This window comes from Trypanosoma cruzi, genomic scaffold (assembly GCF_000209065.1).
Source record: "Trypanosoma cruzi strain CL Brener 1047053517057 genomic scaffold, whole genome shotgun sequence".
In the NCBI taxonomy this organism is placed as follows: Eukaryota; Euglenozoa; class Kinetoplastea; order Trypanosomatida; family Trypanosomatidae; genus Trypanosoma; species Trypanosoma cruzi.
The window spans coordinates 57,704-78,571 of NW_001849518.1; the positions used below are offsets into that span (position 1 = coordinate 57,704).

Below are 20,868 nucleotides of genomic sequence, written 5' to 3' on the forward strand. Positions count from 1 at the left end.
TTTTCTTTCTTTTTCTTTCTCCTCACTACGTTCACTGAAACAAAAAGACGGAATTATTCCAAGGCTCTTTTGATTATGGTGGTTCTCGACCTTTTGTCAACCTTCTCCTTTCTTTTCATCTCATTACATAGCAACGGGAGACCTACTAATAAGCAGAGTATTTGTGGAAGTAATTGGATATACAGGGATAGTGTAAAACATCAATACGCAGGAAAAAAAAAAAAGCGATGATATACAGAAACTTTCCTCTGTATACATACAAAAATATAAGTAAAAATACAAACATATAAAATATATATGTATTTACGCCTCATCATCCTTCCATTAGTGCTTTTTTTTGCTGCTACCACCACTATCAGCATACCACGGCTCCAATCGAGACATTTGACGAGTAAATCTCCGCTCTTCCTCAGCTCTAGCAACCACGTGCTCATTCCAAAGCCGAGTGCCGTTCTCATTTTCATCATCGTCGTCTGTTAGGGTGCGATATGCATTGGTAAGCTGCTGCAGTAAAGCATGATACTCATCTAAAGTGACACAATAAACGGGCTCGCGTTGTAGTTCGGACGAGTCCACCGAAGCACTTGGATTAATTCTGTTTGGTAAATCAAAGGAAACATTTAGCGTAGTTTCCGACCGACGCATACTACCAGCAAGAGCACGACGGCTGCGAAACAGTTCCAACTCCTTCAATATGGAGGCGTGGTTGGAATCTTGCAAGCTCCATGGCCCAGAAATCAGTTTTTGTGATCCCAAAGAAGCCATTCGGATATTTGGCTGCGCCATCTCGTTAGCCATCACCGGAGAAACATTTGCAACTGTCGCTTCACTGGAACAAGTACAAAGCGACTGGTTTTTTACAGAGCCACTCAATTGCATAAGTGAGGCCAGTCTACTGAACGAATGTCGCCGCAGAAGAAAATCAACGTCCACAGTGTCCTTGCTGGGGCACGCATAAAACTCCGCAGCCAAGCCCCCAGATACAAACTCCACACGGCGACTGTAATCAATAGGAAGGCGAGTTGCACGAGAAAACTCTAATAAAAGAACATCCTCAACCAACTGACGGTAATGCCTTACAAGGTAAACACAAGCTTCCCCCAGGTTGTAATGATATCGTACCCAATTTGAAGACTCTGGACGACAATAACTCTCTCGTGCACCAATTCGAGAAAACGCAACTGCCTCGTACTCCTCGGCGGTGACAGTGTAGAGCGGGGGCGCCGCATTCCGCGTGCTGGACGGTGTGGGTCTCGTGGAGCTCGCCGCCGACTGCAGTCCTGCAATTTGGGCTCGACGCGACTCTGCCTGCCGGCGGAAGGACTCCAGTCCTTCCTCCGCCCCACGCAATTTCTGCCGCGCGTCGTCGCGCTCCGCCTCCGCCTTCGCCTTGGCTGCCGCAACTGCCTCGTACTCCTCGGCGGTGACAGTGTAGAGCGGGGGCGCCGCATTCCGCGTGCTGGACGGTGTGGGTCTCGTGGAGCTCGCCGCCGACTGCAGTCCTGCAATTTGGGCTCGACGCGACTCTGCCTGCCGGCGGAAGGACTCCAGTCCTTCCTCCGCTCCACGCAATTTCTGCCGCGCGTCGTCGCGCTCCGCCTCCGCCTTCGCCTTGGCTGCCGCAACTGCCTCGTACTCCTCGGCGGTGACAGTGTAGAGCGGGGGCGCCGCATTCCGCGTGCTGGACGCTGTGGGTCTCGCGGAGCTCGCCGCCGACTGCAGTCCTGCAATTTGGGCTCGACGCGACTCTGCCTGCCGGCGGAAGGACTCCAGTCCTTCTTCCGCCCCACGCAATTTCTGCCGCGCGTCGTCGCGCTCCGCCTCCGCCTTCGCCTTGGCTGCCGCAACTGCCTCGTACTGTTCGTCGGAGATGTTGCCGTTGCCTGGTGTGCTTACAAGAAACGAAGAAGCAAGTATGCCATGAAGTGCAAGAGTCCTGGAAAATGTGTGGCTCTCGATAAGGTTCTGTATTTCTTGACCCTCTTTTTCCTTGCTTTCAATTGTGGCATCCACAATAAGACAGTCATTTGCCGTGGTGTATGTGATTTCTCTAACTATGGCGTCTGAATTGCTTATCAAGTCAATGTATTCCGCCCAAAGTGTTTCCTTGAGGTCTTTTTGGTATTCTTTCTCTAGGTCCGGCCAGCATGTACCGAAGATTCGCTTGTAGTAGTGGTGTGTTGTGGGCGTGTATGGCAGCGAATGAACTTTGCTTTGCTTCCTACAGGGAACAGGTGTCGTGTGTTCTTTTGAGTACCGTGAGAGTTCCCGAGTGAGGCTGTTGAAGTTCCTCTCAGTGTCCAGACTAGCTTGCAATTTCTCAATCTTTTCGTTGGCCTGACGAAGCTCGTTATCCTTCTCTTCCCACAATTCCTTGTATTTCTGCATATCCAAAAGCTGGCGTCTCATGTCCTCCACTTCCAGTTTTTGTTGCGCTTGCAGCTGCTCTACATCCTTGTATGGATCAAAGACCACATTGCCTTCAGTGTTTTCATCACGGCCCTCCTGCAACTCGCGCTCTTTCTCTGTGGGTCTTGTCCTGCCAACTTCTTGGGACGACGCATGACGCGTCATTCTTCTGTTGAGCTCCTCCTCCATTCTTCGTAACTCCGAGTCTTTTTCAGACAACTGTCTTGTAAGCGACCGAATAACTCCATCCTTCTCCTTTGCAATGTATGAGGTCCGCATTATCGTTTCCTCATGGGCTTTCACCTGATTTTCCAACTCCGCCACCGTTGCCCGCAGAACTTCTATTTCTGCTATCCGTGCGTCCTCTTCGGAGCCACCGCTCGGTGTGCCACCACGGACGCGAGCCGCGCCTCTCTCTGGTATCAGAATATTTTCCTCCTGCGGACACGCCCTGTACTTTCTCAGTTGCTCTTCAATTTCCTTGCGGCGTTCCCTCAGCCTAATCAAATGCGGTTTCCGGGCTAAGTGATACTCTCGTGACTTTGGGAACTTACGCTTCTCCAGCGTGCGCCGGCGTTCGCGTCGGCGAAGCACCGCGCCAGCGCCATGCTCCTCCTCCGAAACATGCAAGACGTGAATTGTGCTCTCAGGCCCGCCCAGCCACACTGCCCAGTGCATGGCGCGGTACAACCGCCGCATGGACAAAAAGGGGCAGTTCACGCTGCGTGGGGCAAGTCGAAGACGTTGCAGCGGAGCCAGCTGACGCGTATTCCACACCACAACAAAGCCGTCCTTCCCGCTGCTCCACATGCGCGGGGCAATGTAGACAATAGAGGTGATGGGGCCACTGTGTTGCCCGCGTAAAGTCGCCACGCAACGTCGTGTCTCCTCGCTGCACCAATTCCACACCCGGATGGTGCAGTCATCCCCTCCGGACCATAAATAACCGCTGCGAGGGTGTATTTCGATGGCGCGAACCGAACCGCTGTGGCCCCGCAGCGTCGCCAGGCATGCCTCATCCGTTTCAATCTGCAGCGGTGCCATTGGGTCCCACACTTTAATGGTCATGTCATCCCCGCCGGAAAGAACAAACTCATCCTTCAGTTCTCCATCAACAACACTAGGAAGAGAGTTTTCGATTGTGCCATCCTCGTCGTTCTCCTCTAAAATATCTTCAGTTGCATACACAGCACCAGCATTGGTGGTACTAGGAACTACAAGAACACATTGCACTCCGTTTGAATGTCCGGAAAAGAGCCGAATATACGTGCACCTCGACTTGGACCACTGGTATACCTTCCAATCGTCCCCACCACTATACACATAATCGCTCACTGGAGAGCTTGCGAGGGAACGGACCGCGCCATCGTGCTGCACAAATTCATGTTCCATATTTCCATTTGTGCTGTTGTAACACCGAATAAACCCGTCCGAAAAGGCTGCCCATATTTGCCTTGCTGACACCTTTCGCAAGACGGTACAAAACGCCGATTCCCGTGCACTCGCTTCAAACAGAATTTCCCCACGAGCAGCTGCACGTATCACAATGCGGCCATCCATCTCTGCTGTCCACACACGCAAATTGCCGCCGTATTCCACCGACCGTGCGGTACCGGCGATAGAGTAAGTCGAAATCGTCTTGTCCCATCGCTCACTCGTTGGGGAAACCGACCGCAGGGATGATGACCGGACACGAGAAGCTGGAGAGGATGAGCGACTACGCAAAAACATCGCTTGGAGAGGTGAGTAAGCGTTGTGGTGTCAATATATATATATATATGTACACCAGCGACGCCCTAACAAAAAATTTATTTCTTCCGTTTGTCCCTGTCGTCAATTGCATCCCCCCCCCGCAGACACAGAGCAAGAGGTAAGTAAAAAAAAAAAAAAAAAAGAAGGCAAAAACAGCAAAAAAAAATCCAATCATAACATAAACTACAGAAACCACATATTTTAAAAAGTAACACAACATGACACAAAGGCAAGTCTGGCGCTGCCAACCACCTCAACGTGGTGCCAGGGTAAAGCACTCTTTGCTAGTGAGAAAGCGAAGTGCCTGCTGCCCATCCGCTGTGCGCGGAGAGGCAGGAGGCGCCGCTCAAACGGGTCGGAAGGGCACCAGATGTTGGAGCCATGTACATGGCTGCCCGCGGAGCGGTATTTCCATCCGCTGCTGAATTCCATCGGCGCTTATCAGCGCTATACATACCTTTTGCGTGCCGTAAGTGACGCGCAACGACATGAGCTACTGCTAAGCGGAGACATTGAGCAAAACCCAGGCCCCATAGCAGTACTCCAGATGAACGTTTCTTGCCTCACGCCGTCAAAACTCGCAACATTAATGGCGCAAGGAGCAGACATAATAGCCATCCAGGAGACTTGGAAGTCGTCGGAGCAGATCGCCAGCATGCATACTGGAGATTATGTGCTCCATGCACAGTCGCGCATCGGCAAGGGAGGCGGTGTGGCGGTGCTAGTGCGGAAAACTCTCCGTTCCAAGCGTGTACCTCTCACCATCCCCCAGCATGACACCAGCCTTGAAGTGGTGGTGGTCCAGGTTGCTCTGGACAAGGACCGTGATCTTATTGTAGCGAGTGCCTACATGAGACCACCACCGCTTTGTAGACGCATACACAAAGGACTATGGCATCACTCAGATCTCACCACGCGAAAAGCGGTTACTTTCGCAGCTCCATTCCTCCCTGGTTTGCGGCCTCCGCTCACCGGGTCACCATTGGCGTGGAACTTCAGATAGACCACTCAATAACTGACGAGGAAGAGCTGATACGGGAAAAGCGCAGAGTCAGCGAAGAGGCTCTAGCGCTGCACAGCCATCGTTCGTGGATACTCGCGACGGATGGCGGTGTAGACGTTCCTAATTCAGCCGGGGTTGGAATACTGCTTTCATCCCTCAATTCATCGGAGATAATAGAAAAGGCCAGTATAAACTGCGGTGCACGCCCATGCAGCTACAGGACGGAATCCCGTGCGCTGCTTCTAGCCCTAGAGAAGCTGATTATACCTCGCATCCAGCACAGGCACAAAACTCTGCTTGTGGTTACAGACAGTCAGTCTCTTCCAGCAGCCCTTTGTTGAGGGCCCGCTCAGTCAGACCGACTGGACGGAGGATCAGATCTGGCAGCGTCTCTTAACACTGACGTGTGCTGGCTGGTCCGTGCACCTGCAGTTTTGTTACGGACATTGTGGAGTACATGCTAACGAGCTTGCAGATCAGTATTCGACGCAGACTATGGAAACTGGACAATACACGTAAAATGGAATCGCACCTTTATGGCATACGGATCTGCTGACATGTTTTACTACCCAGCTCACCAATAAGTGGCGTAGTACGATTCGTCAAGACACTCATCGCTACTTGCTTTGCGGCACAAGGCCATCAGATCTCAGCGGTAAGGACCTGATCACTCAGGAAGTTCTTCACCGTCAAGAACTGGTTCACCTCGCAAGGGCAAGGTGGGGGGAATCTGAGCTCTGGGGCCGACCATACTGGGCTGTGAGAGATTGCACGAACCAATGCCGTTTCTGCAACATCTCACCAGAACAGTCTGCATATATGCACTCTAACAATGATCCAACTGCACCGGGGACGGACTCTGTTCCCCTGCCGGCAAGGGAGGAAGACGTCTCTCCAGTAAGGAGACGAGCCGTCACACGCCTTCGGAAGGAGAAATGTCCGTACTGCGATTCTACATTGACGGGATTCTCGAATCTCGTCAGTCACTGTCGGTCATTTCATCCGGAACATCCTCCACCGTTTCCCGAGCTCAAATGCGATTTTTGTGACATGGTTTTCCCCACACGGAGAAGCACCGCACAGCACAGAAATCGCTGCGCACACAACCCAGACGCCACACGGCATCTAAACAGTAGTGCCAGGAGGCGATCTCTGCTGCCGCAGGATCAGCCAGCTTCCACAAGCACGCCAATTGGCCCGCAGGAAACCTTGCACCATCTGCTTCTGGAATGTCCAGGCACGTTGGCTGTGCGCCAACGGCTGGGCATTGAACAGGACCTCCGCACCGAAAAGTTCTCTCAATGGCAGTTGCTTCATAGCAGGAAACTTTTGTCGTTGCTCGAGCACCTCTTCGGCACTCAGATGGCATTGTATAGCTAGACGCGCTGGTAAGAGAACAAAACAAAAAGCAAAAAAAAAAAAATACCGGATACCCGTAGTGCCAGACAAGTCCTCCCACAAGCTCGCAGATAATATTAATAGGCATATTTGGCGGATATCCATGTGCCAATGTATCATCTTTCAAAACCCAACAAAAATAAAAAAGAAAAAACCAAAAAAGAAATCAAAAAAGAAATCAAAAAAGAAAAAGCAAAAAGGCAAAAAAAGATTATACATCACACATGCATTTCATGATAAATGAGAAACTAATTGTTGCGTTTCGGCTCGTTTCAAAGAGTTGCTTCCAATGTGACTTTTTTGTTTCCCCTGCCGCGGTAGTAGCAACAAAAAAGGAACGAAAGCGAGCACAACAGCAAATGTAGACTCGTTGCCGGTGTTAACTCATTTATTTTCGGGTAGAAGAGTCGTCGTGGATAGATCCGTTCTCATGAAAGGGGATGCCACTCCTGCCACTGGGAGTGATGGTACACACCTCGTCATATCTGGGACACTTTATGTAGCCCTCGGCAAAGTCAACAGATGTGTTTGCAGGAAAGATTTTTCCACCCTCGGGGCACTCGTGCCAGTCATCGTCGCCAAGGTAACGTACACTGACTTCTTTCCTGCCGCAAAACACCTCCACGCACACACCGCCAACAGAAACCACTTGTGGTTTAGTTTCAAGCACTTCCTCATTCACTTTGAGAGACTCTCCGTCAAGGCACCATGAGCTTGTTCCCATGCGGCTTCCGTGCAAGACTGAGGTCGTATCGCGGCAGGAGCCAAAACCCATCGGCTGGATAAACAAGCATTGATCATCGGCAAAGGAACTGCAGATGCCCAAGTGAACGCGGTCGGATGTGCAGTAACGCGTTGTGTCGCTGGTGTCGCGGTGACAGAACATTTCGGGATAATTTTTGTAGTCGTCTGGCATGCACTGTTTTTGGTTAACGAAGTTGCAGCCGACACCCTTGCCCCAGCTCATCGTTTCTGCCATGCTGAAGTTCACTTTGAAAAAACCCATATCCGCAAATGCAGCCATCGTCACCGCGGTGTAGATCCCGGCACCAGAAGTAACCATAGAGCTCATCAGATCGTCCTTCGCGTACCGCCGATCCCAGTGCGAGTGCATCCGTAAATTATCATTATATTCGTCTCTCATCGGCATACCTTCAATGCCTTTGCAATTATAGTGTTCTACAGCCTTCTGCTTCGTGAGAACGGAAGTCACAATCCCTTTTTTTTGCTGAAAGCTGTTGATGGAAACGCTGCTGAGCATATTCTGGGCACGCATTTGTTCGTAATTGAACCCAAGTACATGCGCGAGCTCGTGCGCAATTACACGAACGGCAAACCAGCTGTGATGAAGGCCTGAAATGCCAAAGCTCATGGCGCCAACGGTCGGACGAACGTCCTTCTCAGCAGCAAGGCACGAGACGGCAAACGGAAAGTGTGTCCCAGCAGCCAAGTAGATCACCGCGTCGGCGTCCTCAACGCCGGTTGTGTAATGTTCCTCAGGGACGCTGAAATGCTTGCAGGGAGACTCTTTGATGGATCTGGGCACGATCAACGGAGAAGACTTCGGCCGGACGGAAAGGCGATCCGAGTGCAGTTTGATGGCGGCCGGAAAAATATTTTGGAGAAGCTCAGCCCTTGTTCGGCTGGTAAGGATGTCGTGCAGCTGGCATTCTTTGTCAAATCCCAGAAATGTTGGGCGGGGCTCTCCCATCTTGGTGCAGTACTTACTGGGGTCATTCAAATCTTTCTCCGACACCACGATTCGGATAGGCGCCCAGACACCTGCATCGTCTTCTTCTGTGGACGCGGTATACGTCTGCCATGCGCCCAGACCTTTCCGGGGTAACTCCCGCACCATTGCGGGCTTGGGCAAGCTGACCTCCTTCATTATCTCATCATACATGCAGCGGTGCGCGGTGGGCGAGAGAGCGAGGCAGCCAATGGAGCAGCCCAGCAGCTGCAACGACAACAACGTAATGATTGTGGTGAAAAGTGGCCGACGCATTGTTAAAGTTTTTGTCAGTTTAGTTTTTTGAAAAAAATTTTTTTTTTTTTTGTGGAGCTTGAAATAAGGCTGTAAATCCTCTGTGGTGGGGAATGGCCCACAAAGAAGCAGTGGCAACGGGGGGAGAAAAAGGTACGCAGAGCGTGAAAGCGTCACGGCTAACAGCAGTCAGAAAAAATTTCTGATCTTCACCAGGGGTTGGTGGTATGTGTATTTGCACAAAAAATGAGAGTGGGAAAGAAAAAAAAAAAAGGCCGTACACCAGTGAGCTGCAAAATCGCATCGAAATCAAAGGCGAGCAGCAAGGCGTAGTGGGAGTGGCCTTGCCTGATAACTCTGCTTTTCTGTTTCCTCCTCCTTACTCCCTAGGTGTGTGCTGTAATGATGTTATTTGATTCCACCATTCTCCCCTGTTTGCCGCTCGCTGGTGGGAATGGCCTTTCTGGCTGCTGACACAGTGCCGCGGTGGAGAGTAGCAATACGTGCGTAATTCATATCTGTGTGGGCTATTCAAAAGGGTTGTGCTGCAGGATGGTGGTGTCGCCGGAGGAGACGCTGACAAGCGAGCCACCACGGACGACGCACGCGCCAATGCGCCTTAAAAGAGCATCCTTGACCCACAGCTCTGCACTTGCCATGACAAGATTGATGTTGTTGTCAAACCCCTTCAGGATGCCGTGTATCTCCTTCCCTTCCAGTACAATCACGACACGGCGGTCAAGGTGGGGTTCCAAAGCAAGGATACCCTCCTTTTTCCTCACAATGTGGGCAAGCTCCGCCGCCATGACGCCAGGGGCACACAGACCTGTTGACTGAAATAAGCAAAAGTAAAGGAAAGAGAAAAATCCACATCCCGCACGAAAGACATGGGAACGCACATACAGTGAGCTCCAAGAGAATTTTGCCGCAGTTGCCCGCAGAGCACGCACCGCTACTCACCCATCGCGCGGAGTCCAATGATGGACAACAATCAAAAATACAAAAAAAAAAAAAAAAAATAAATGCAAAAACAAACAAGAAGGCGCACAAACACACAAGTATGACGCCGTAAAACAAAATACAGTGCTATCCCCAATGGCCCCAATGCACGCGCAACCCACCAACACCAGTATAAATCCATGGTCGCACCGCCATGCGTATGTGTGCGTGGGCGTCACGCAAATGAGTCTGCCTGGGGCACGTGTTCCGTGACGGATGTGCGAGGCAGCACAGAGCTTACAAGAGAGCAGTAGAAGCAGGTAAAAAGGCAAAAAAACAACCGCAGTTTTTCTCCAAATAGAGAAAAGCCAACAGCGGATTGAAGACTATATATATATATATATATAACAATCTAAATGTAGTACACATGTTTCTCCTTCAGGCCACGGTAGCAATGACCAGCGCGGAAAGGGCATACACCACTGACAGACGCACATGCGTGGTTTTGTCGCTCACATCCGTTTTGACAGTTTAGCGCGACATGTCGCATTCGTGCATGACGGTGCAAGAGGAATACTCCGCGGTGGTGGGTGTGTTTCGGTCGCCATTTGCATCGGTAAAATAATCAGGAATGGCCAGATTCCTTTCAACGCCGGTGTGTTTTGGCGCAGCATTTTGCTTCACCGGTGATGCTGAGCCGTTGAAAGATCCAGCAGCTGGTTTGCCCACTACGCAGCCCGTAGTGGCTCCCTTGGGGGCATCTTTTTTCCAATCAGTTTTCATCGCTGAGGGGCTGCCGCGTTAGAAAAGCGAGTCGTCTGTGCCTCTGCCGTTCTTCCCTCCTCCGCATTCCGTGGTTGCCCGGCTAATACTTCGGAGGGATTGTCCGCCCCATTTCCAGAGGCTCTAGAGTCATTAACGGCACTGAGGGCCACGTCAACTTCCGCTTTTATTTCTTTCCCTTCTTATCGCTCCCGCTTTCCCTTTGTGGTGGGAAGAGCGGTCTGAGCTTCCCTCCGGTTGTATTACAGTGAAGTTTTCGGCCGATATCATCCGTTCACGCGATTGTCTAGCAGCACCAACGGACGCGCACACCGGATTTTTTTCATTCCAGGGTGTTTCAGGCGTGGTGACACGAGGAGACCCGAAGCGGCAGTATCATTCGGTGTTAGCTGGCATTTAGTAACATGTTGCTGTGGCACCAAAGGCTTTGTATTCCCTTTTACGGAGGTGCCGGTGGGACCTTGATCCGACCTGTTGGCGGAATTTAATGTACCCTCGACACTGCCACCGCCGCCAGAAGTACCCAAAACTTTTTTTTTTTTCTGAAGAAGCAGGAGACACGGACGGTGGCATTCCATTTCCTGCGGCCACTACATCGTGCGAGAAGCTCAAAAGGGAATTCGACGGCACTGCGGACGATAAACCTCGCTGCGTCAGGGCAGAAGTGTGAACACCAGCCAGTTCTTTCCTCGGTGTTTGACCGTCCTGAAAAGTGAAGTCCCCACTCGAAATGTGACTGGGGACAAGAGCGCCCTCAGCGGCAACGGAGCGACCGCCACAATCGCCTCTCGGGTGGGGGCAGTTCGACATCTTCGGTTTGTAGCCCACCCATCATCAAAACTACTGCGGAACAACGACGTTCGCGGCGGCAGTCGTGGTTCCCCTCCCCTCCCTTTCCAACAGAAGACACCTCCGCAGGAGCGAACATATTATCGTTGGGAGAGTTGTCGGCGTCCTTATCTTTGTTGTGTTCCTCTTGCTTCACTCGTAATCACAAAAAAACAAACAAAAAAAAACAAAATAATAATAATAATAATAATAATAATAAAAGGGGCAGTTACAATGGCAAAGAAAAGACAAATACACATAAAACAGATATTTCGGGGTCTAAAACACCATTATTATTATTATTTATTTACACGCAGCTTGCGTGCTCTATTTCTGCAAATTTTGTCGTGTTGATTGAGTTCTCAATGCGCACACAAAAAACAACAGCGACACACACTCACACTCACACTCTCACACACACACACACACACAAAAAAAAAAAAAAAAAAAAAAAAAAGGAGCAACTGGTTCCAAAGAAGGGCAACACAAAAATAAATACATATATACATTGGTATAGGATGCAATATGCTTCCCCTCTTCTTGGGACCACAATAAATAATAAAAAAAAAAAAAAGCCCATTTACCCTTTCCAAAGAAAAATCAACTACAGGAATAGCAATAATAATAATAATAATAATAAAAACAAACAGCAATGGATGTAAAAACATTTATTCCTCTTTTTGCCTGATATTCGAGCATTTGATGTTTTTACAAAAGTAACTTTTGTCGGTGTTAATAATGCCCCTATTTCTTTCCTTTCCTTTTTTTTTTTTTTTTTTTGTCTTCTTCTTCTTCTTCTGCTTTCTGCTACACATCGTTTGTAAAGGGCAATCATGTAGCTGCTGCTTCTGCTTCTGCTGCAGCACAATACAACGTATGAATCTCCCTCTCTCTCCCTCTCTCTCTCTCTCTCCTTTTTTTTTTTTTTTTTTCAACAAAATGACTAATCTTCTCAAGCAATTCGGTTGATTCTTACAGGAAAAGAAAAAAAAAAAAAAAAAAAGAAAAGAAAAAGGAGAGAGAGAGAGGGAAGCAACCCGCACATCACCAGGATGCTTTAACCCGTTTGGAAAGGCCACGGTACATCTCCTTCTCCAACTCCCGCCTGCGCTGCACTTCATCCAAATACGCCGCTAAAAGCTTTTGCTCACCAACGGGAATCTGTGCGAGAAGCTCCCCACGCAGTTGATCTCGCAAAGCAGCACACTCCTCCTCTAACAACTTTCCATCAGACATCGCCATATCTCTTTCCTTCAGGGCCTCACTAAGCTCGCCGTTCAAAGACTCTAATCTAGCCACCAACTTCTCCTTCTCTACAACATACCTATCGACCACATTCTGCAGTGAATCCACCAGGGCCAAAAGATCGGACTCCCGTACACGAGCACTTTCCTCCGCTTCAACCAACGCGTCCAAAAGAACATGACGATCACTCTCCATCCCCTCCGAATGAATAAAAAATGCACCAGTATTGAGGGCACACAATGACCATGATCGACCGCATTTACTCAACAGCTGCCGGATGTGCTCCTCGTTCGCCCGCAGGTCAAGTTCCTTCTCCCCGTTCGTGCGCTCCAGACGCGATATCAACGGCTTCAGAGAGTTATCCACAAAACTCTTCAGCGCGTCGTATTCCTCCTGCGCATTGATGCGGCTCGGCGCCTCCCTCGCCGCCAACTGTTTCTGAAGCTGCTCCTTGTCATGCAGCAGCTGCCGGATGCGCTCCTCGTTCGCCCGCAGGTCAAGTTCCTTCTCCCCGTTCGTGCGCTTCAGGCGCGATATCAACGGCTTCAGAGAGTTATCCACAAAACTCTTCAGCGCGTCGTACTCCTCCTGCGCATTGATGCGGCTCGGCGCCTCCCTCGCCGCCAACTGCTTCTGAAGCTGCTCCTTGTCATGCAGCAGCTGCCGGATGCGCTCCTCGTTCGCCCGCAGGTCAAGTTCCTTCTCCTCGTTCGTGCGCTCCAGACGCGATATCAACGGCTTCAGAGAGTTATCCACAAAACTCTTCAGCGCGTCGTACTCCTCCTGCGCATTGATGCGGCTCGGCGCCTCCCTCGCCGCCAACTGCTTCTGAAGCTGCTCCTTGTCATGCAGCAGCTGCCGGATGCGCTCCTCGTTCGCCCGCAGGTCAAGTTCCTTCTCCTCGTTCGTGCGCTCCAGACGCGATATCAACGGCTTCAGAGAGTTATCCACAAAACTCTTCAGCGCGTCGTACTCCTCCTGCGCATTGATGCGGCTCGGCGCCTCCCTCGTCGCCAACTGTTTCTGAAGCTGCTCCTTGTCATGCAGCAGCTGCCGGATGCGCTCCTCGTTCGCCCGCAGGTCAAGTTCCTTCTCCTCGTTCGTGCGCTTCAGGCGCGATATCAACGGCTTCAGAGAGTTATCCACAAAACTCTTCAGCGCGTCGTACTCCTCCTGCGCATTGATGCGGCTCGGCGCCTCCCTCGTCGCCAACTGTTTCTGAAGCTGCTCCTTGTCATGCAGCAGCTGCCGGATGCGCTCCTCGTTCGCCCGCAGGTCAAGTTCCTTCTCCTCGTTCGTGCGCTTCAGGCGCGATATCAACGGCTTCAGAGAGTTATCCACAAAACTCTTCAGCGCGTCGTACTCCTCCTGCGCATTGATGCGGTTCGGCGCCTCCCTCGCCGCCAACTGTTCATTTATTTTTTTAAGTTCCTTCTGTAGCCTCACGTTTTGTCGCTTAACACTATCAAGTTCATTGCTTAGGTGAGCTATTTTCTCATTTTTTTCCATGATGGCAGAGGGACCGTCTGTTTTAGTTTTTGGATTATCTTGCATTGATCGACTTGCTGATTGGTTTTCATTGTGTGCTTGAATGAGTGCTTCCTTGAGCCGTTCGTTTTTGTTCGCCAAGGCTGCTCCGTACAGATTGAGAACCGGCACAAAAGGATGCGCTTTTAAAGGACGTTTAAGTTCCTCGGCGCTTGTGTCCGAACTGTGCGGAACTTTTACTGTGGCGAAAAGACCCTGAGGATTGGGTTCCATCGATACATGTTGCAATTTTTCTTCAGGGACTCCTAGCGCCTGAGCTGCTTCACGTATAAACGTTTGGCGAAGTTCATTTTCGTAATCTTGCAGAATCTCTGACCAAGCACTGCCTGGAAAAAATTGTTCAATCTTTGTAATGATGGGCGTGACATCATTGCGATAAATTGACATTGTGATTGGCTCCCAGAAAGGCGCTTCACCCCTCTCGTTTCCCCCTATTTCTCCCCCGTTGCGTGATGCATCACTGAATGGCATAGATAAATCAAGGCGTGGTGCCTGTGGATACCCCAATTCGGTATACGGCGACCGAATTCCATGTTCTGTGTTGCCACCATTCCCAACAGCTCCTAATCGCTGCGTTTCGCGAAGTTGCCGTCTTAAACCGTCATTCGTATCCATAATGAGTTGCTGATTCTGCATCACATTGAATTTCTCTGAAATGGCATGTGCGCTTTCCTTCTCCAGCTGCCTTGTCAACCTTGCAACCTCCTTCCGAAGAGCCTCATTATCTACCTCAAGTGCCCGCATATTCTCTTCGTCTGTGTGCGGCAACATCTCGCCGGGAGTGTCGCTGTCAAATACCAGGGGCATGGACTCGGCATTCCAGCAGTGAATGTGGCCGGCAGAGCCTGTGGTCCATACCTTCCAAACAACGGTCTGCAGCATCTTTCTTATGGCAAACACCGACCTATGCTCCACCCGCATTTGCCGCGAGAGCTCCTGCAGTGGTGAGAGGGTCCTGAGATCCCACAAGAGAATGCGGCCATGCTTATCGCCGCTCCAGACGCGGTGCTCCACGACAGACAAACATGCAATGGGTGAATTATGTTCTTCCAACACAGCGACACAGTCCAAAGTTTGAAGGTCCCAGACACGTATGGTGGTGTCCTCGCCACCAGACCATAGTTGATTATTGGGAGCCACAATCTCCAGAGATAAGACCCCTCGTGTGTGCCCCACAAATGTGTGCACGCAGGGATTGTTTTCTTTGGACTGCTTCACTGATGGATATGGATTCCACGCCTTTACCGTTCCGTCGTCACTTCCTGTAAAGAGTACCGCCCCTGTGCTTCCGGTGTATGGGCAAAGACAACGGACCGTATTCCCATGACCGGCGAATTGTCTCTCGTAGCAATACATCTCTGGAATCCACTGGTATATTTTCCAGTCACGTCCACCTGTATAAATACGATCTTCCATTTCAACGATGCATTCCACCGCCCCGGTGTGCTGCACAAACGTATTCTCCAATAAAAAGGTGTTTACATCATAAACCTGGAGAAAACCATCACTGAAGGCAGCCCACACCTTTCCTGTTTTTCCAACAAACAAAAGGCAGGTACAAAAAACACCTTTTCGTCCTGAAATTTGTTTCATTTCGTTTCCCTTTGGAATGCTCCGCACACTTATAGAGCCATCGCACTCAACCGTCCACGCAGTACGTTCATTAATGACATCGATGTAGCGTACAGCACCTTCCACAGTGAAAAGTGGTGTCACATCCAACGCACGGCTGCGAAATTTCTGAGGCCCTACGGAAGAGACACGGTGGTTTTTTTTTCCACGTTTTGTAGCAGACGTGGGGGGTGAACAGGGACACCGACTCGGCGTGCCAGCACGGGAACTTCTTGCTGAGCTTTGCTGGGGCTGACTTCTCGGCGACAGCCTGGCGCGCCGTGAGCTCATTTTTTATTAGTTTGCCTCCCTCCCTCCCTCCCTCTCTCTCTCTCTCTCTGTGTGTGTGTGTGTCCGTTTTTGTGTGAAGGGTTAGGGAAAGATACAAAACAAACAAAAAAAATAATGTGCGGAGCACCGGAAGCACGTGCGTTGCTTGTGTTTTTTTCTTTTTTTTTTTCGTTGTTGTTGTTCCTGCTGTGCCTCCGTTGTCCTTCGATGAATGAATCTCTTTTTTTTTTCCTTTTTTTTTTGCCGCACTTTTCCAGAGAAACTTAAAATAAAGAAAACAACAACAACAACAACGGGAAAATAGTTTGTGGATAAAAACAGAAGCAGAGACGTAACAAGAAAGAAAAAAAAAAAAAAAAAAAAAAGAAATAAGTGCGCATTGCACCCATCCACACCGCCAACCACAAAAAGGTGCGCGTCTATCCCAATTTTATACATCGACAAAATGGAATGGCGGTGCCCACAATGCACCGTCCAGCACACAACAAACAGAGAGGATGATTACATGCGTACATTCTTGCAGAAAATAAAAGATATTTAACCATCGACGTATATTAATTAATACATTGGAAATAATTGCACCCGCCCCCTCCCACGTCAGAGCAAAAGGAAAATTAACACTGTCCCCAGCCCTACATATAAATATATAAATATATTTATAAAGAAAACACAGACTCCCCCCTCCCCCCCGAAAAAAGAAAGGAAAAAGTAAAAAAACAACAACAACAACAACAAAAAACAACAACACTAGGATCAAAGAAAAAAAAAAAAAAGGGAAAATTACTAATCTACTTGAGACGACGTCGTTCCACCACCGCAAGGACACCCTCCGTGACTGCATGAATACTTTGGTCCCCATTTATTGTTTCAACCAAAGTTCCATAGTGTTCCTTGAGGCCTTGGAGTTTTTCGTGGTAAACCCTCAGACGGGCTTCCACCGTTTCGCGGTGGTCGTCATCGCGCTGAATCAGGCGCTCACACAGAGCAACGTCCTCAGGCGGAGGCGGGTTGTAAAGCAGGTGGTACACCATGCCCGTAGCCGGATCTGTACGGCGGTTTTCAATGCGCTCCACGACGATTGTATCGGGTACCTCCAACAGGAGAAAGACATGCGGTACGATGCCTGAAGTCTCCAACGCCTCCGCCTGATCCTGTGAGCGGGGGAAGCCATCCAGTAACCACCCACGCTCCTTCACATCGTCTTGCTCCAGCCGCTTGCGAACAGCGTTGATAACAATTTTGTTGGGAACCATCTCACCGTTGTGAATGAAAGATTCGGCCATTTTGCCAACTTCTGTACCGGCCGCCACCTCTGCACGCAGCAGATCTCCGGAGGAGATGTGCACAACCCCAAAACGTTCTACAATGGCTTGACACTGCGTTCCTTTACCACTTCCAGGTGGACCCGCAATGACGATCTGAGGGGGAATGGGTCGTTCCAGAAGGTCATGGACGTACTTGATTGGATTTTCCGGAAGATCCTCCATAATATTCCTCACAATGTGCTCCGTGAGTTGTGCAATGTTATGTTTCTGGAGATACTCCAGCTTGTTATCAAGAAACGCAGTCATGACGACAAATTTTTCAACAAATTCGTATTTCTCGTAAATGCTTTTTTGTTTATTTATCTCCCGCACCCTCTCTCTTGCTCAGCAGGCAAAGACGTTTGGTGTCGTCGTGTGTCATGGGAGAAGCACAACCGTGCATGGGTTAAATGCGCAGAAAAAGCGATGGAGAGCCAAAAAAAGAAAAAGAAAAAGAAAAAGAAGAATCAAACATGTCTTTTGCAAAATATTAGTCAAAAGAACCCCGTCCAGCAAACAACAATCCAACGTCAACAAGAAGAAATGATGACGACTCCATCAATCCCACGCCAAGACTCGTCCTTCAGAAAAAAAAAAAAAAAAAAAAAAAAAAAGCAAACCGGATCATGGAAAAAAAAGATATATATGTATATATGTATATATGGGAGTATTCCCACTGGCTTCTGTTGTACATCTCCTTTGTGGCAACACCGCCACCAATTCAATCTACCCCACTTCCAAAGAGAAGGTCAAGAAAATCATCTCCTTTTGTGGATTTTGTACATTCCGCCAACTTTCCTTCCGCCTCCGCCGTACGTAACTCTAGCGTGAACGACGAAGGGAAACTAATGGCAGTGCCACTCTCAGATCGTTTTTCTGTTGTTCGATGAGAGGCAATGCGTGTATGGGTCGACTGGAGGGATCTTAAAGGGTCATCGGCTCTTGACACCTGCCAAGGAAGCATTTCCTCATGCGCTCTCAGTTCCCTCTCCACTGAAGTTGCCCTCAGTTCCTCCACCTCCACAAGGAAAGAAATTCCGCCCGCCGTATCAATCATCAATTTTTCATCATTCTCCGCCGTAGCGACAGAGATTTCTTTCTCCTCTTCCTTTTGTTCCTCATCTTCGCTCGCATCAAACCAAAGGGGTGATTGATGAGCGTGATCTGGCAGCGGTGGAGGCAACGGTGGGCGTGGCGATGCGAATTCACTCGCATCGCGTAGTCCCGCTTGGTCATCCGATTCATTCTTCTTGAATTCACTACTCATCGCGGTGCTCATGGAGTCCTGAGAAACAAGTGACAGAACGGACTTTCGCAAACAAAGACCACCTGTATTCCTGCTTTGCAGTGTTGTTGCCGCCTCTGCCACACCTTCAGCCATGTCTTTTTGACCGTCATCTCGATCGACTGAGGGCTGTTGTGACAGCTGCTTTCGTTTCTCCCGCCGCTTTACGGCCTCTCGAATGCGATGAATGATGCTCGTTTTGAGTTTTTCCGTCATAAGCGTGCCCTCCACACCAATGACGCTGAGGACAGCGCTGTCTTCGCAAAGATAAACGAGCTGCCGCGCCGCCAGGAATGTGAAGGGGTTTCCGCTCAACTCCAGCACCTTCAACGCCGGAAGCCGACGCAGTCCGCGACAGAGCACCTTCACACCTTCATTCCCTATCCCATTCTCTCGCAGATTAAGAGTGTGGAGGGACGAGGCTTGTGCAATGATATGAACAAACGGCACGACGCCGCGATCCCCAAGAAAATTACGTCCCAAGTGCATGACGCTCAAGCCACTTAAATTCACAGTGCTCTCTGGTAACATACGTAGCAGCCCACTATTTGGCGGGACGCCAAGAGCACGACACTCCTTTTCATACATTTCCTTTGGAGACGCCATATGCCCCTTCTTTCGATTGATCTCGTACTCTCTTCTTCCCCTCGCGGTTTCCACCGATATTCCTTCCTCCCTTCCCTCCCACACATGGCATGGCATTAGAGCAGGAGGGAGGAGAGGAGAGGGGGAGGAAGAACCCATTCACGGCAAAGACAAAACACACACACACACACACACACACGCAAACACACGCATATCCACGTACAAACAACCACGCAAGATATAGGCGAGGAAAAGGAGAGTACGACTGCGTAAAAAAAAAAAAAAAAAAAAAGACAAGAGAAGAAAAACTTTTTTCCCTTAAAAAACAAAAACAAAAACAAACAAAAAACAAAAATCAAGACGACCATCCTCGCCGCGTTTTTGTTTTCCTTTTCCTCACTTTGAATTATCGTCTCTCTTTCTCTCATTCTTCTGTTTTCTGCCCCTCACTTTCTCTTTTTTTTTTTCTTCTTTTTCCGGCGGCCGGCTCCTCTCCGCAACTCATGCCCTCTCGCCTCTATTACGCCCACACGTGCAAGCGGCTGCTCCAAGAAATCCAGCATGATGATCGTAGACCTCACTATGATTTCGGCGGCATCTTGCGTGCATGTAATTTCATAGGCGTGGCGTCTATTCCACTGCAGCCGCCGTGACATGTCCCCCGCCACCCCACGTCCTCCCACAACATTTTTTTTTTCATCCAAAAAACAAAAAACAAACAAAAAAAAACAACAAAAAGACAACAACAACAAAAAATAACAAGAAGTTTTTCTTTTCCTTCTGTTTTTTTTTTTTTTTTTTTTTTCCTTTTCCTTTCGTCGATCTTCCCCCCTCATCTTCAAATCCACTCCATTCTTCTCGGTAGGGCCCCTCAAGTTAAATTGTTTTTTTTTTTTTTGCTTGTTGTTTCTGTTGTTTCTCAGACATTTTCAATTATTTATTATAAATTATTATGTTTTTTTTTTTTTTTTTTAAATGTCCGTTCGCTTCTAATGCCTCCCCCGTCCTTCTTCATTTCACATACATGCAATATATATATATATAAATATAAATCATCCCCCCACATGTCTTTTTCCTTCTTTTTTCTTTTTTTTTTCTTTTTTTTCATTTAGTCCTCCAACTCATCTCCTTGACGCGCCTCACCTCCGACGAAGATTCGCCAAGAACTCGCACTGCGTTGGACTCATTGACTTTCACGCGCCGCCTCACACCCCTGTATGCCTCTTCTCGCCTCCCTTCCACACCTATTCTTCCTGGACAAATAGGTGAATTTCAAGTGGAGTATACAGGGGAATCGCGTACTATAAATCCGACGATCCACTTTAACTGGTCTCCGTACTGCCGCGGTGCTCCTTCGCCCTTTCAATGGCCTGGAGAAGAGCATTCTTATAGGCCTCCATGACACCAGGCTCCACACCCATCTCCGTCAGTGCAACATGCAACGCCCCCAACCATGTAACACTCCGCTCTACTCTCTGGTTGTTTTTGGGATCTGTCCAGGTAGCACCAGCAGCTCCGCCGTTACCGCTATGGTTTTTGCTGTTAATCTCAGGTTCTTGAAGCTCAGTAGCGGAAAGGAGACGCTCATGCCTCCAGTCACACTTCTCTAGCACAGCAAGAACTTCTCGGCCACGAGCATCATGGGCCGTGTAGCGGATACGTGACTGAAGACCCCTTCCAAGTGGTTTGTCGGTGGTGGCGAGCAAAATGGCCATTACACCTAACGCCCAATCAAAGGGACCTAGTTTCATTGCCATAGACGCTATGGCAAAAGGTATTGGTTCATTCGGATGCTGATGTCCTTGAATAACAAAAGCACGGAACACACGCACGGCTTTGTTCCGGATGTTACCGACCACAAAGTGACGTAGCAGATCAACACATTCCACTTGAATCACCTCAC

The 20,868-nt window shown here is 49.4% G+C and overlaps 6 protein-coding genes and 1 pseudogene across 6 annotated transcripts, besides 32 other annotated features; all 7 read right to left on the reverse strand.

The window, feature by feature from the left end:
* Positions 1 to 20,868: a sequence feature (heterozygous, Esmeraldo-like haplotype).
* On the reverse strand, positions 325 to 4,140 carry Tc00.1047053503479.70 (hypothetical protein, conserved; the record flags this gene model as incomplete). The annotated part of the gene is made up of 1 exon (XM_805054.1): positions 325 to 4,140. The coding sequence occupies one exon, from the start codon at positions 4,138 to 4,140 to the stop codon at positions 325 to 327; it is 3,816 nt and encodes a 1,271-aa protein (XP_810147.1).
* Positions 4,286 to 4,327: a sequence feature (T-rich).
* Positions 4,395 to 6,587: a mobile genetic element.
* Positions 6,698 to 6,761: a sequence feature (T-rich).
* Positions 6,951 to 8,567, reverse strand: Tc00.1047053503479.60 (surface protease GP63, putative; the record flags this gene model as incomplete). The annotated part of the gene is made up of 1 exon (XM_805053.1): positions 6,951 to 8,567. One exon carries the CDS (start codon positions 8,565 to 8,567, stop codon positions 6,951 to 6,953), a length of 1,617 nt encoding a protein of 538 aa, XP_810146.1.
* Positions 8,598 to 8,618: a sequence feature (AT_rich).
* Positions 9,074 to 9,352, reverse strand: Tc00.1047053503479.49 (U6 snRNA-associated Sm-like protein LSm7p; the record flags this gene model as incomplete). The annotated part of the gene is made up of 1 exon (XM_805055.1): positions 9,074 to 9,352. The coding sequence occupies one exon, from the start codon at positions 9,350 to 9,352 to the stop codon at positions 9,074 to 9,076; it is 279 nt and encodes a 92-aa protein (XP_810148.1).
* Positions 9,533 to 9,604: a microsatellite.
* Positions 9,873 to 9,892: a microsatellite.
* Positions 11,288 to 11,316: a microsatellite.
* Positions 11,386 to 11,406: a sequence feature (AT_rich).
* Positions 11,486 to 11,528: a microsatellite.
* Positions 11,529 to 11,553: a microsatellite.
* Positions 11,647 to 11,670: a sequence feature (AT_rich).
* Positions 11,708 to 11,736: a microsatellite.
* Positions 11,844 to 11,893: a sequence feature (A-rich).
* Positions 11,978 to 12,009: a microsatellite.
* Positions 12,076 to 12,110: a microsatellite.
* On the reverse strand, positions 12,141 to 15,791 carry Tc00.1047053503479.40 (hypothetical protein, conserved; the record flags this gene model as incomplete). Its single annotated transcript, XM_805052.1, has 1 exon — positions 12,141 to 15,791. One exon carries the CDS (start codon positions 15,789 to 15,791, stop codon positions 12,141 to 12,143), a length of 3,651 nt encoding a protein of 1,216 aa, XP_810145.1.
* Positions 15,806 to 15,840: a microsatellite.
* Positions 16,128 to 16,160: a microsatellite.
* Positions 16,428 to 16,454: a sequence feature (AT_rich).
* Positions 16,507 to 16,538: a microsatellite.
* Positions 16,539 to 16,571: a microsatellite.
* Positions 16,580 to 17,362, reverse strand: Tc00.1047053503479.30 (adenylate kinase, putative; the record flags this gene model as incomplete). Its single annotated transcript, XM_805051.1, has 1 exon — positions 16,580 to 17,362. One exon carries the CDS (start codon positions 17,360 to 17,362, stop codon positions 16,580 to 16,582), a length of 783 nt encoding a protein of 260 aa, XP_810144.1.
* Positions 17,532 to 17,562: a repeat region.
* Positions 17,683 to 17,709: a microsatellite.
* On the reverse strand, positions 18,489 to 19,082 carry Tc00.1047053503479.20 (annotated as a pseudogene).
* Positions 19,141 to 19,177: a microsatellite.
* Positions 19,237 to 19,273: a microsatellite.
* Positions 19,287 to 19,320: a microsatellite.
* Positions 19,382 to 19,442: a sequence feature (GA-rich).
* Positions 19,669 to 19,720: a sequence feature (T-rich).
* Positions 19,732 to 19,781: a sequence feature (A-rich).
* Positions 19,847 to 19,938: a sequence feature (A-rich).
* Positions 19,994 to 20,018: a sequence feature (AT_rich).
* Positions 20,035 to 20,070: a microsatellite.
* Tc00.1047053503479.10 (hypothetical protein, conserved) lies at positions 20,288 to 20,868 on the reverse strand (the record flags this gene model as incomplete). The annotated part of the gene is made up of 1 exon (XM_805050.1): positions 20,288 to 20,868. A coding segment is annotated over one exon (581 nt), but the record flags the coding sequence as incomplete, so codon positions are not given.